The sequence below is a fragment of the Phacochoerus africanus genome, chromosome 5, assembly GCF_016906955.1.
Source record: "Phacochoerus africanus isolate WHEZ1 chromosome 5, ROS_Pafr_v1, whole genome shotgun sequence".
NCBI classification, from domain to species: domain Eukaryota; kingdom Metazoa; phylum Chordata; class Mammalia; order Artiodactyla; family Suidae; genus Phacochoerus; species Phacochoerus africanus.
The window spans coordinates 126,109,827-126,122,602 of NC_062548.1; the positions used below are offsets into that span (position 1 = coordinate 126,109,827).

The 12,776-nt window shown below is 54.2% G+C and overlaps 1 protein-coding gene across 1 annotated transcript; it reads right to left on the minus strand.

The window, feature by feature from the left end:
* Positions 1-4,157: 4,157 nt before the first annotated feature.
* Positions 4,158-10,119, minus strand: MYCN (MYCN proto-oncogene, bHLH transcription factor). Its single transcript, XM_047782612.1, has 3 exons — positions 9,925-10,119; positions 7,816-8,725; positions 4,158-5,666 (listed from the first exon to the last, which is right to left on the minus strand). The coding sequence occupies exons 2-3, from the start codon at positions 8,606-8,608 to the stop codon at positions 5,062-5,064; spliced, it is 1,398 nt and encodes a 465-aa protein (XP_047638568.1). The 5' UTR covers positions 8,609-8,725; positions 9,925-10,119; the 3' UTR covers positions 4,158-5,061.
* Between the last annotated feature and the right edge of the window lie 2,657 nt (positions 10,120-12,776).

Consider the following 12,776-nt stretch of genomic DNA (forward strand, 5'->3'; position numbering starts at 1 on the left):
CCCTCCTACTGGACCTCCCTGGATTCCTCCATCCTGTTCTACTCAACCTTCATAGCATTCACCACCTTAGTCAATGCTCGTTAATTTCGCTGTTTATTATGTTTCCTTTTATTGTTGTCACGCTTTCCTAACCAATAAACTCCCTAAAGCACAGCTTTGGGGGAGTCTCATCTCTCTTTTTCTCTTTTTGGTCTTTTTGCCTTTTCTAGGGCCGCACCCACGGCATATGGAGGTTCCCAGGCTAGGGGTCTAATCGAAGCTGTAGACACCTGCCTACACCAGAGCCACAGCAACGTAGGATCTGAGCTTTGTCTGCAACCTACACCACAGCCCACAGCAACGCTGGATCCTTAACCCACTGAGCAAAGCCAGGGATTGAACCCGCAACCTCATGGTTCCTAGTCGGATTCGTTAACCCCTGTGCCATGACGGGAACTCCCGAGTCTCTTGTCTCTTGTTCACTGATGTCTCCCAAGCACCTGGAACTGAGCTTGGCACATGGTAGATGGAAAGAAAATATTGGTTGTGAGAGAGAGAAGGAGAGGAAGGGAGGGAGGAAGCGAGGGAGGGAAAGGAAGGAAGAAAAATGTAGTGAGCATCAGGCTGCTGTGCCTCTCCTACCTGGTGCTCCACCTCTGAAATGGGACACGGCGCTCCATGGCTTCTAAGCCTCTTCCCAATCTCAGAACCTCTGATTCTAAAAACCACTCAAATTTGAGAGTTCCCTGGTGGCCTAGTGGTTAGGAGTCAGCACTAGGTCTGAGAATTAAGATCCCAGATTAAGCCACTGCACACCACAGGCAAAAAAAAAAAAAATCCAAATTAGGATTTTCAAAAGCTAGCCACCATAGGGGTGATGAATGAAAGTCAAACCCAGAAGACCCATCTCCCAAAATGGGCAAAGGATGAACTGGCCGGCACTCCTGGAGGATTGGGAGACTCAGGCGTAAAAACTGGGGAGACCTCGCCAGTGCCACAGAGAGGCGAAAGGATTGTAACCACTATCACTACAGGGCAGGTGACCTGTGGCCTCAGCCAAGCGGACAAGCCTCCTTAGCCCTGCAGTAGACCAGCAAACCACCCTCCTCCAGCAGCTAGCTCCAAACTGGAGCCTGGAGGAAGCTGACTCAGCCCGGGGAACCCCCGCACCTGTCTCCCCTCCTTCTACACAGCTCCCCCACTGCCCCCGACAAACTTAACTCCCAGGCATTTTATCTTCACGTCCAGCGGTCAGTTCCAGATGCTCACTGCTGCCTAGTGCATGTTGTTTCCCCGGCTTGTATTAGCCTGAGGGCTCAGAAAGCGGGTTGGTCGGAGGCCCCCATGTTACCATGCTCACCACGTTCCTTCCTCTGCTGCCTGCTCAGCCTCTGCCAAGTCCCTGTCCTCTGTCCACCACCAGGCTGGGGCTTAGAATCGGAGGTGAACGGGAAGCTGTACCTGCTTGAGGGGACCTCACGGTCAAGGTCAAGGAGGTCCAGGAGGGTGATTAGGATAGTTCTTTTCTTTCCAGAGGCTGGAAAGGGGCCCCCCGGGATAGGACAAAAGCGTATGAGAAGGAGATGACATTGGGTTTGCCATTCCAGGTTGAAAAGGATTTCAATAAACAGAAACTATGTGACTCAGGAGGAGGGGCTATGGCAGGACAAGTCAGAGGTGACGTCCCTGTGTCTGGTGTGGCTGGATGGAGGCCTGGGGTTGGCAGAGGGTGACGGAGCTGGTAAGCCAGGGCGGAGACAGCCTCCCAGGCTGGACCAAGGGATTTGGACTTTATCCCATAAGTGGTGGGGAACTGTTGAAAGTTTTCCTGCAGGGAGGCTATTTAGAAGGATTAATATGGAAGCACGCTGTAGACAGATGGATGAGCAGGGGAAAAGTCAACACCACGGAAAGAGCAACGGGCTGATCATCAGCAAACTCCAGGCCCAGGTCTGGCCATATTGAATCCCACGACTCCATTCAAGAAAGTGAAGCCATTCAGTGAGATGATCTCTAAGCTCCATCCAGGTCCTATGATTTATTGGTCTAATACAGAGCAGTTTCTCCGTCTAAAACTGTTCTTGGAATGCAGAGGAGACCTCTCATGTTATTGAAGGAGTGGTTCAATTCTTCTGTGACTTCAGCGATGACTTTATAGATAATGGCAGAGCTAAACTGGGTGACACATGCCCTTGAACCAGGGAAGGCAAATAAGAGGTATTTTACTTTAGTTTTAATATTTTAATGCATATTAATGATCCACCTAAAGCAAAAGCTTCTCTTTCATGTAAGGTAAAGAACATAAAAAGGTCATTTAACTAGCAGTGAAAAACAAAAGATCATACATACTCAGAGAATAGGCACCAAGTGTGTGGAATGAGAGCATGCACATAAGCTCTGAGCTTCCCAGCAGCCAGAGCAAAAATGGAGCCTGGTCGAAAGTGAGTTTAGGTCCTCATTCATTTCAAGTTTAACCTCCTCCATGACTAGAGTTCCATCTCTTTGAAACACCTAGGTAGGCCCTTTATGGGGACCACAATAAAAGAACCGGGACGTTGAGGTGGATTTCAGTAATCTCAATTACTCTGAGGCCCCTTAATTTTCTTTTGGCTCCCAAATACAGAAGGTGCAGAGGCTACTCAGGGATTGGGGGCTTGTAAAATGCAAATGGACAGGAAGTCTTTTTGAATGACAATTCCAAAAGGACTTTCAAAGAGGTTTATCTTCTAGTGTGGAGATGGGGTCAAGTAGGGAGATCAAGGGGCAAAGAGAATTTTACCTGAATTTCAGCAGGCTGACCGTGGGTGCTGTCCATGGCGACAGCAGCAACCTCATAGCTCAGGAATTGTGGCTGTCAACCGGAGGAGGACCTCAAACTCTAAACCCCACTGGCCTTGGTAAAATGGTCAAAGCAGTCAGGGACCCACACGGCTGAGACAGGCAAAGCCCTTTGTCATCATCCCTGGTCCCTGTTTTCTTCTGAGCAAAGCAAAAGGGCTTTTCAGTTCAAAGCGACCCTCGGAGATGAATGACACCTCAGAGAAAGGGCCATGAATACCACTTTGCACCTGAGAGAAGTACTTACACACTCTCAGTTCTGAGAAGCTGAATGCCTCCCAGACAAGGGTTCCCCCCTCCCAACAGGGAAACTCTGAAATGTCCAAATGCTATCTCGGCCCCCTTTCCCCACCCCCTTCCCCTCTCCCCTCCCCCCAATCTGCTGACCTGGCTGTCCTCCAGAACCAGCAAAGGTTAATCCTGCTTCCACCGGGCAGCCCAAGCAACCACAATAACCAGAGAGCCAAGTGCACAGAGCCACACGAACACGCCAGGGCCTCTTCTAAAGGGCCCGAGGAACTGGATCTGGGCCACACAGCTGTCACTCCCGGAGTTACTTCTGAGAATCAGATGGTGAGCTTTTTGAGAGAAGGGACCAAGCCTCATCTTTATTTTGCCACCCTTGCACAGGTCCTAGTAAGTTTTAAGAAAAACTTTCTTCTGGGAAATGAACTACACTCGATGCCAAAACATAAAGCCATCTGCTGATGGGACAAAGATTACCAACACCAAACATAGCCAATTTGCAGAGTTCTGTGTCTCCCTTTTACTTGTAAAGGATCTGATGGCCCAGCTTAGTTTGGTTAAATGGCCAACATATAGGAAAGTGTTTTGGCGAAGCATCATGTGCCATGGCCTCCACGTGCAATCTCTAATCACCTTTGTGTGTAATCTGAGAAAATGCCAGTCTTCCTAAGCAGCTCTCTCCACTCCAGGGGACAATGACCCCTCCCCAACCAGGAATGTACAAATGACTGAAAACCAAGTTCCCAGAGTTCCTATCGTGGTGCAGAGGAAATGAATCTGACTAGCGTCCATGAGGATGCAGGTTTGATCCCTGGCCTTGCTCTGCGGGTTGAGCATCTGGTGTTGCCGTGAGCTGTGATGTAGGTTGCAGATGTGGCATGGATCTGGCGTTGCTGTGGCTGTGGCATAGGCCGGCAGCTACAGCTCTGATTCTACCCCTAACCTGGGAACCTCCTTATGCCACGGGGGCGGCCCTAAAAAGACCAAAAAAAAAAAAAAAAAAACAAATTTCCCTCTCCAGGTCCTAGGCTACTTACAACTGCTTCTTAAGGGATAGCTGTTTAACGACTGCTCTCGAGGAAAAGAAAAGTTGCATCATTTAATTGCTATTTATTTTCATAAACATGAGGTATTTCAAAGTGCTATAAGATGCAGCACTAAATATATACATTTTGAAGAAATTAAACACAGAACTTTGCATTTACCCAGTTCTATGCACCAAACATGAACAAATACATTAACCGGAAGAAACAGGCTAGGAAAAAGGCATATATATATAGTAAATTTCTTTACAAAAGTTTCTTAGTTCAAAAAGTGATAAAGTAATATCTACTCAAAACTTTCACAACTCATTTTCATACGAAAATATAAGTATCAAATTTAGTTATGTATCAGCATCATACTAAAGTATACAGGCAGTGTAAGAATTAGTACAGTACATAACAGAGATTAACAATATATTTGTATACAAAACATGCTCCTCAAACATTGAGGTATTACAGTACTTAGGTATGAACTTCCAGTCTAATACTGGCCGCAAAAGCCACCTCTCAATACCCAGGACGTATACAAAAGGCAAGTGTGTCAATGGTATTTACAGAAATGTTCCCCAGGGGTTTCAATGGCAAACCCCAACGTGGCCTCTGCTGGAAATTAAGCACCATTTTAAAAAGGAATGATTTTCTCTGTCTGGAAACTTGGAACAAACAAGGTGACTTCCACAGCCCCAGAAGGCTCCCAACTGTCGCAAACTTGGGACCGCCGTCTCGGAGGTGTGACGGAGGAACACACTGCCAGGGCCACCCAGCACCCCTTCCCGCAGGCCCTCTCCGAGGTCCTGGAAGAAGAACCCCAAGTGTCCTGCTCCCCACTCAGATCCAAACTCGACGGGGGGGACCGATTTGAAAGTAAACCAACATTCTTAATGTCAACACAATGTTTGTTTTAAAAAAAAAAAAATGTGCAAAGCGGCAGTGACTGTCCAGTTCTGAGAAACGTTTAGCAAGTCCGAGCGTGTTCAATTTTCTTGAGCAACTGCTGCTGTCTCGCCTGCAGCTTCTCTTTCTCCAGCAAAAGCTGGTGCTCCTCGGCCTGGAGAGAGTGGACGTACTCGGTGGCCTTTTTCAAAATGACCACCTTGGCGGCCTTCTCGTTTTTCACCAGCTCTGGCACGTGGTCCCTGAGGGTGAGGAAGCTGGACCGCAGGTCGTTGCGGCGCTGGCGCTCCAGGATGTTGTGGTTCCGGCGCCGCTCACTGTCCTCCGAGTCAGAGTTGCGGGGGCTCAAGCTCTTGGCCTTGGGGGGGACGACACTCTTGAGGGGACGTGGGGAGGTTTCACTCTTCATCTTCTTCTGAGGCGGTGCGTCCTCGCTCTCCACGTAGGGAGATGGGGCGGCGTAGTTGTGCTGCTGGTGGATGGGGACGCAGCGTTTGAGGATCAGCTCACCCGCCGGGGCCCGCCCAGGGCCCAGGGCTGCGCTCTTGGGACGCACAGTGATGGTGAAGGTGGTGACAGCTTTGCTGTTGGAGGAGGATCGCCGCTTCTCCACGGTCACCACGTCGATTTCCTCCTCCTCGTCCTCCTCCTCGTCGTCTTCGTCATCTTTGAGAACAAGAGGCAGCGTTAGTCTCCTGGCGGGACCCAACTGAACTCACAGACATACAGGGAACCTGGTTTGCTCATACCGTGACCCCATCAGCACAGGTCTGTAGCTGCACCCGCTTTTTCCTTCCCCCCGACTCCTAGCCGTCCAAGCCGTCCATTCAAGCTTGAGCAGGTGGCAGAAACAGAAAGAGCCTGGGCTTTGGGGCCAGGCAGAATCCTGGCTCCATCACACTAGCTGCCTGACCCTGAGCAAGTTGCTTCATCTTTCTAAGCCTCAGGTTCTCCAGCTATTTACATGGGGGAGAACACCAGAGGTGGACTTGAACAGATTATCTGTAGACAGAGGTTCGGTCGACAGGAAGCTTTCATCATTGCTAGTCTGCCCCAGACCCGCTTATTTATCTCCATCTCCACACTTGAGAATGGATGCTCCTCATTTTAGGAGCCTCATTTAGCAATTTACACATGGTTGAGTTTGATTTTAAGTCAAACAAACTTAAAGAACAACTTAATTAACTAAGTAAGAAAAATAACCTCGCTTCCAGGAACCTGAGTTCTATATAGTAAGCGATTTTCACCTAACAAAGATCAAACCTTAACTACAAAGTCCTAATCCACTGGAATCTAAACCCCCAAATCAGGGGGGTGGGGTGGGGGGGGCACCTCTTCTCAAAGTCACCACCAGCAGCAGCAGCAACAAAGACGTGTAGCTTCATGTGTGCATGTTCGCCTCTCTCCTCATTTATTACCAGGCTCGGATCGAAAATTATTGTTTAAAATGCAAGCATGAAAATCAAAACACTTCTTCTGCTTGATCTGAAGGGGACCGGAAAGCTGAACAATTGTGGGATTTGTTCTAAAGCCGAAATGTGAGGCTGTTCCAGTCTGTGGGTCCCTTTAAGCCAATGTTTTGGTTTTCTGCCAAGAAGACAGCTGTTGGAAGGAAGTGCTTCCTCACCGAAAGCTGTCAAGGCACAGACATTAAAGGGACAGACCCGTTTAAACTGGAGGCTTAGCACCAAGTTTCCTCCCAGGAGCCTCCGAAGACTCCGTCCTCAGGCCCTCAAAGGAAATTTAGGCTTTTTAATTCACCTGCATTCTGAAAACACTGGTTTTCAAGGTCCAAAGCTCCCAGCTCCAAGGACAGGGGCTATTCCAGTATTTGGGTAGAGTTCTTCACCTCCAGGCAAAATCCTGGGATTAACCCTACCCTTCAGTTTCAGCAGAAGGCACACAATAGAACCAATCAATGAGTGCTTCAGGGTGTGTGCATTCCTGGAGGGCCTGCGAAGTGCCCGCCCTCACCTTGAAGGGCTCCGGGTTACAAAACAGGACTCCCCTCTGAAATTAGCCCTGGAATTCTGGCTAGAAGACAAAACCGGGCTGGTTCTCACCGCACACTGTAAAGAGGCGGCGGCCCCCTGAGAATGTACACAACCACTGTTGTACTTGCCGCCAGCTGCTGAATGAAAGGAGGGAGGGGTGGCCTCACCACCCTCAGCCTTTCAGGTCCTCCGCCCGCCGGCTGGCCAGCATATCGCCGCCTGCTGGCCGCAGACCAGGAGCAAATAGCCCACCGCCCACTGAGGAAGCGGGGGGGAAGAGCCCCCAGGTTTAAAAACATAAAATAAATTCGGGGCTCGCCATCCGTGCAATCCCTCCGAACTTTCTGCTTCCTAAATAGGATTTTGCACAAGTATGTCCTTCTCGGGGTGTCTCCCCATCCTTGGCCAGGGCGCGGACTGCCTATTCACCCCTGCGCTAACAGGTCCTGCCCAGGCAATGTGGGTATAGCCAGCCTCTGAACCCCAACCCGGCTTTAGTTACTCAACTTTTCCTGTGTTCCCTCTTCCGAGGGCGCTGCAGAGAGAAACGGGGCTCTGGATGGGGACCAGTGATGGAATCAGGCTCCCGGAGGGGGCTGAGGGACCCTCAGTGGAGGTGGGGCACGGGGGAAAACCCTCTTAGAGCGTTCACGCCCCCTCTCCTGCTTACCCTGGGGATCGGCTTGGAGAGCACATCCCAGCCACCGGCGCCACCTCCAAAATACTCTCCCCTAAAGCTAAACCCCACGGACAACAAACGGAGCGCCACCCCCGAGCCCCTGGACCTCAGGGAGGCAGCCGGACCCCGGCTTGCTCTTTACCTGAGTCGCTCAGGGTGTCCTCTCCGGAGGTGCTGAGGGCCTTGTGGTCACTGCCGCTGGCCGGGCGGCCGCCGGGGCGGGGAAGGGCGGCCACCGGGGCTCCCGCCGGGGCTGCGGCACTCGCCCCCGAGACGATCACGGTGCCCGCCGCCTGGGCAACGGCCGGGGCAGCGGGCGCGGGCGCGGGCTCGCGCTTGTTCACCGGGAATGGGAAGACCACGGCAGGATCCACGCACTCGGCGGCCGGGTGGGCGAGCTCGGTGGGCAGGGCGGCCCCCGCGCGGCCCGGCCCCGCAGCCGCCGCGCTGTGCCCGCGGCCCGCCGGGCTGGTGGCGCCCGCGCCCGGGACCGGAGCTGCAGGGCCCGCGGCGGGCGGCCGGCCGTGCTGCAACTTCTCGCTCACGGCGCGCTCCAGCTTCTCGCGGGCGGAGAAGCCGCTCCACATGCAGTCCTGGAGGATGACCGGGTTGGGGGTGAGGCCGCCCAGGCCCCCCAGGCCGAACGCGTCCTCCTCCGCCGGGTTGCCCCACAGGTCGGCCTCGGGCAGCAGCATCTCGGTGGCCCAGTTCGGGGGCTCCGGGCTGTGCTCCGGGAAGGCACGGCTGGGCGACAGCGGGGGCGTGGGCAACAGCTCAAACTTCTTCCAGATGTCCTCCCCCGGGGGGGTCGAGTCGGGGCCGCCGAAGTAGAAGTCATCTTCGTCTGGGTAGAAGCAGGGCTGCAGCGAGTCAAACTCGAGGTCTGGGTTCTTGCAGATCATCCCTGGCATGGTGGATGCGGTACAGCTCGGCATCGGCTCGCCTCCTGGCTGCCGAATGAGGGCTTCTTTCCGCTTCGCTCTTTTTAGTTCGGGGGGTGCTTCCTTCCCGTGGGGGGCGCGGAGGGCGGGGGCCCGCGCCAACCTCCGACACTGCAACCGACAGACACACCAGGAAAGGGTTGGCAAGCGGAGCCGGATGGGGGGGGCGGCAGTGGTCACCCCCTCTCACCCGGTTCCTCAATCTCCCCTCCAAGCCCCCCACTCTGCCCAGGGCTCCCGAAGGTGGAGGAAGTTGTGTCTCTCGCTCTCTCCCTCCCTCCTTTTGTGTACAAGCTGTCTACGACAGGGGGTGGGAGGGGGCATGCAGATGCGGGGGGTGGTGGCATGGCTCTGCAACTTTGGAAACTGCCATTTCATTCACACAAGGCAACGCCTGGGGGAGGGGGCTGTTCAAGGCTGCAGAATTCTAGCTCCCACCAGCTCGCCGACAATCCCGGTTGCACCCAAGTAGGGCCAGCTGCTCAAAGGAAGCCCCAGGCTCCAACCCAGCTACCGGGCACCGGCTTTGGAGTGCCCTCGGTCCCCGCTTTGTAAAATTGCAACCTGGGGAGCGCAAGCGATAGTGGGGGATTGAGGAAACTTTGCAAATGGAAAAATCCTTTCTCTAGACCGAGACCAACAACAGGCACCCAAATCCAGACACCCCCCCCCCAAACTGAGCAGACGCCCCCGGCATCCACCCGCTGCAGGGGGAGTACTGCCAATAGCTGGTTTTGAACCCCTCTAACCCACTCCCCCACTGTTTCAAACCCCCAACAACGTCCTCTTCCTGGGAGAGAGGAGCGCCTGGACCCCAGTTCCCGGCAATGATTTAGGGGCACCAGCGCGGGGAGGGTCGCCGGGAGAACCGCGTCTCCTCCAAGCTGGAGCAGCCGTGACCCAGATTCCCACCGTGACGGCCTCGCCCTGCTTAACCCTCCCTTCTTCCTCTGGGGGCGACCTTTGGAGAAGAACCCAGCTTTGGAGTGGGGGCGCACCGGCTCCCCGTCAGCTCAATTGCAGACAAATGTTCTAGAGAAGGGTGAATTTCTTTTCGATGAAGCCATTACAACCCCCTGGCAAGGGCAGTAAAAGGATTAGGGCGGGTCTCTCCCAGCCCGGGAGCCTTCGGGACTGGAACTGGCTTTTCAGGGGAACCCCCGAGATGGTTTTGTTTCCGAAGGAGAAACAGTCCACCGGGCATATTCGGGCGCCCTGTGCGCCAGCCGCGATCCTGTCCAGGGTTTGCCTTCCCGCCGCGCTATAGCCGCTCCGGGGGCGCCGGGCTGTTTGCAACCCCCGCTTCTTACCTCCCGCCGACTGCCGGGGATCCAGAGGCGATTCTTTGCGGGGGGTCCCGGGGTGGCCAGGGGGCGGGGGGTGGTCCTCGGGTGACTGCAGTCTGTGCGCGCTTGCGCCTGGCTAGCGCTCGCTCGGCTCCAACCCAGTTCCCAGGAGCCCCCCGCATCCACCCAGCGCGTCCAGACAGATGACTGTCACTGGCTGCGCTTTGAAGCTCGGGGGATATTATTAACTGAAAAATCTGACACACCCGGGGGGCGGGGAGAGAAGGGGGCTGCGGCACAGACAAGGGGGAGGGAGAACGGCAGAGGAAAGCGGCTTTACCCCGCCCTCTTGATTTCCATAAAAATCAGGGGAGGCGCCAAGGCTTTCGCGCCAAAAGCCACTTGCTTTTCTTCTTTGCAGAGAGGAGGCTGCAAAGCTGGGAAGCCCGGGGCGTGCTCCTCCCGCCCTTTTAGGCCCCCGAGCTTGCACCCGGTGCACTCTGCGGACCAGCTGCGCGCCGAGTGGTGCAATGCAGCACCCACCCGGCAGGCCTGGCAATTGCTTAGCATTAAAAAAAAATTTTTTCCGGAGGGTTCCGGGGGTGTTGTTGGGATTGGGGGAGTGGTTCCGAGCCTCCTAACCCAGCCTCCACCTCGACTGCGTTAGTGTGCTGCTGAGCGCCAGGCCAAGGTCCAGCCGGCCCGTGCGGGGGGCTGGGGGCTGCTTAAGAGCTGTCTCTACCTGCTTAAAGCTGGACCCAGGGAACGAGGTGGGAGGGAGAGGACGCGCCCATTTAGGAGCGAGACCGCCGAAGATTTCTAGTTTTAAATTGAAAGGAGAGGGGCGCCCCCTTGTTTGAAAATAAATAAATAACTGCGGGCTAGGAGGGTGGCGTCGCGGTGTTTTCTCCGGCCGAAGGCGACACCTCGCGGAGACCGAGCAGAAAGCGGAGCTGCCGGGCCGGTCTCGGGGGTCCGAGCAGGGCCACCCGCCGCCCCTGCCGCCCTGTCAACCTGTCATCACCGCCGCACGGGAGGTGGCGGCTCGGTTCGGCTCGGCTTCCGAAGGGAATGGGTGGACGCCGTTCCCCAGGATTCCCAAGTCAGCCTTTCAAAGCCAGCGATTTCCCGAATTCCAGGGGGACGGATCAGGTTCCCGGAGGAATTGCCAGGCACACCTCCTGGAGCCCAAACCTCGACATGGAAACCTTGGCTTCAAATGCTGGAAGCAAAAAGGCCAGCGGCTATAGCGCTACTGGGCCTCTTTGTGCCTGGGTCTCTTCAGGAGTTAGTACTGGTGTTTACCTCCTAGGGTGGTTGTGAGAACTAATTTCGAAAGCGCTCGGAACGGTGCCCAGCGCGGGACAAGTGTTGAGTGTCAGCTATTGTTATTGACAGATCCTGATAGATCCTTCTGGGGAAATTAACACCCACCCCACCGCTGCTATCAAATCCTCACGTCGCTCAGGTCTAGCTTTCCTGCAGGTGTGTGTGCGTTGGGGGGGGGGGGGGTTCACCATCCTAGCCCCTGTCCCCAAACTCCCCAGGAACAGCTGGAGCCTCCCCAGCAGCCCCCTTCGCCACCAAATACACAACGAGAGTGGAATTTCCTCTGGAAAAATGTTCCTCCCGGGATGAAGGGTTCCTCTCCTGGCCCCCCAGATGGGGGTGGGAGAGCTTCTCCCACCTCCTTTTTTCCCAAGCTGGAATGCCACTCCTCCTGGTCATTCGCCTCTGCATTCAAACCAGTCACGGAGGAGGATGTGGAGGGTGGGGGGCAGCCTGTAAGACGCTCCCCTATTAGCATTTGTGAAGGCTCTTCCAGCCTTTACCCTGGGTGCCTACATAATTCCGGGGAGAAAGTCAGGTTCCCAGAGTTCTAGGAAGTGGCCCATGAATGAGGATGAGCGGCTCTCCCAAACACCTTTCTTATTATTATTTCCTTCCCATATGGAAAGCTCTAAACCTTTGCAAAAGCCTTTCAGCACCCCCCAGACTTTTGCCTTTCCCTAACCCCTTAATCTAAACCTAGCCCTCCCGCTGCATTCATCCCAAGGATCCTGGATTTTCCTACACAACGCTTACCTTCTTTTGTAATTATATTTGCCTGAGAAGCTTCCTTTCAGGACCGTTTCCCCCGCACCCCCCATCCCCCATCCCCGACCTGCGAGGAAATAGGCTGGTCTTCCTCGCTGTCTTCGGGTCTGCTGTGTCTGTTTTGCTCAGGGAGGTGTCCTCAGAGCAAAGCAGCTGGTTATCCATACACGGTACGTTGTCCTGGAATAAGTCCTTCCGAAGAAGCCAGCTCTTCAAAGAGTTTCTGCTTATCGGCCACAGAGGGAAAGACATGAATGCCGACCCTCAGATCCTCAGCAGCCCCAGGAAAGGCCCTCCGAATTGCCTGCCCCACTTTTTTTTTTACCAAAACAGCAGGAGGACTGTTACATTCACGGGCCCTGTAGCTACATGGAAAAGTCCTACCATGGGATTTCCCATTGTGGCTCAGTGGTTAACGAACCCGACTAGGAACCATGGGGTTGCAGGTTCGATCCCTGGCCTTGCTCAGTGGGTTAAGGATCCGGCGTTGCCGTGAGCTGTGGTGTAGGTTGCAGACGAAGCTTGGACCCTGTGTTGCTGTGGCGTGGGCCGGTGGCTACAGCTCCAATTAGACCCCTAGCATGGAACCTCCATATGCCATGAGAGCAGCCCAAGAAATGGCAAAAAAAAAAGGACAAAATAATAATAATAATAAAAGTCTTACCTTGTCCTTTCTCCCTAGACCTGTGCCCTTCACCACTTGGTCAAGGGACAAAGTGCAGCAGAAAAAGAAAAGACAAGGCCTGGTGCCTGTGCCTCCGAGCAAATCCTGTATCCTT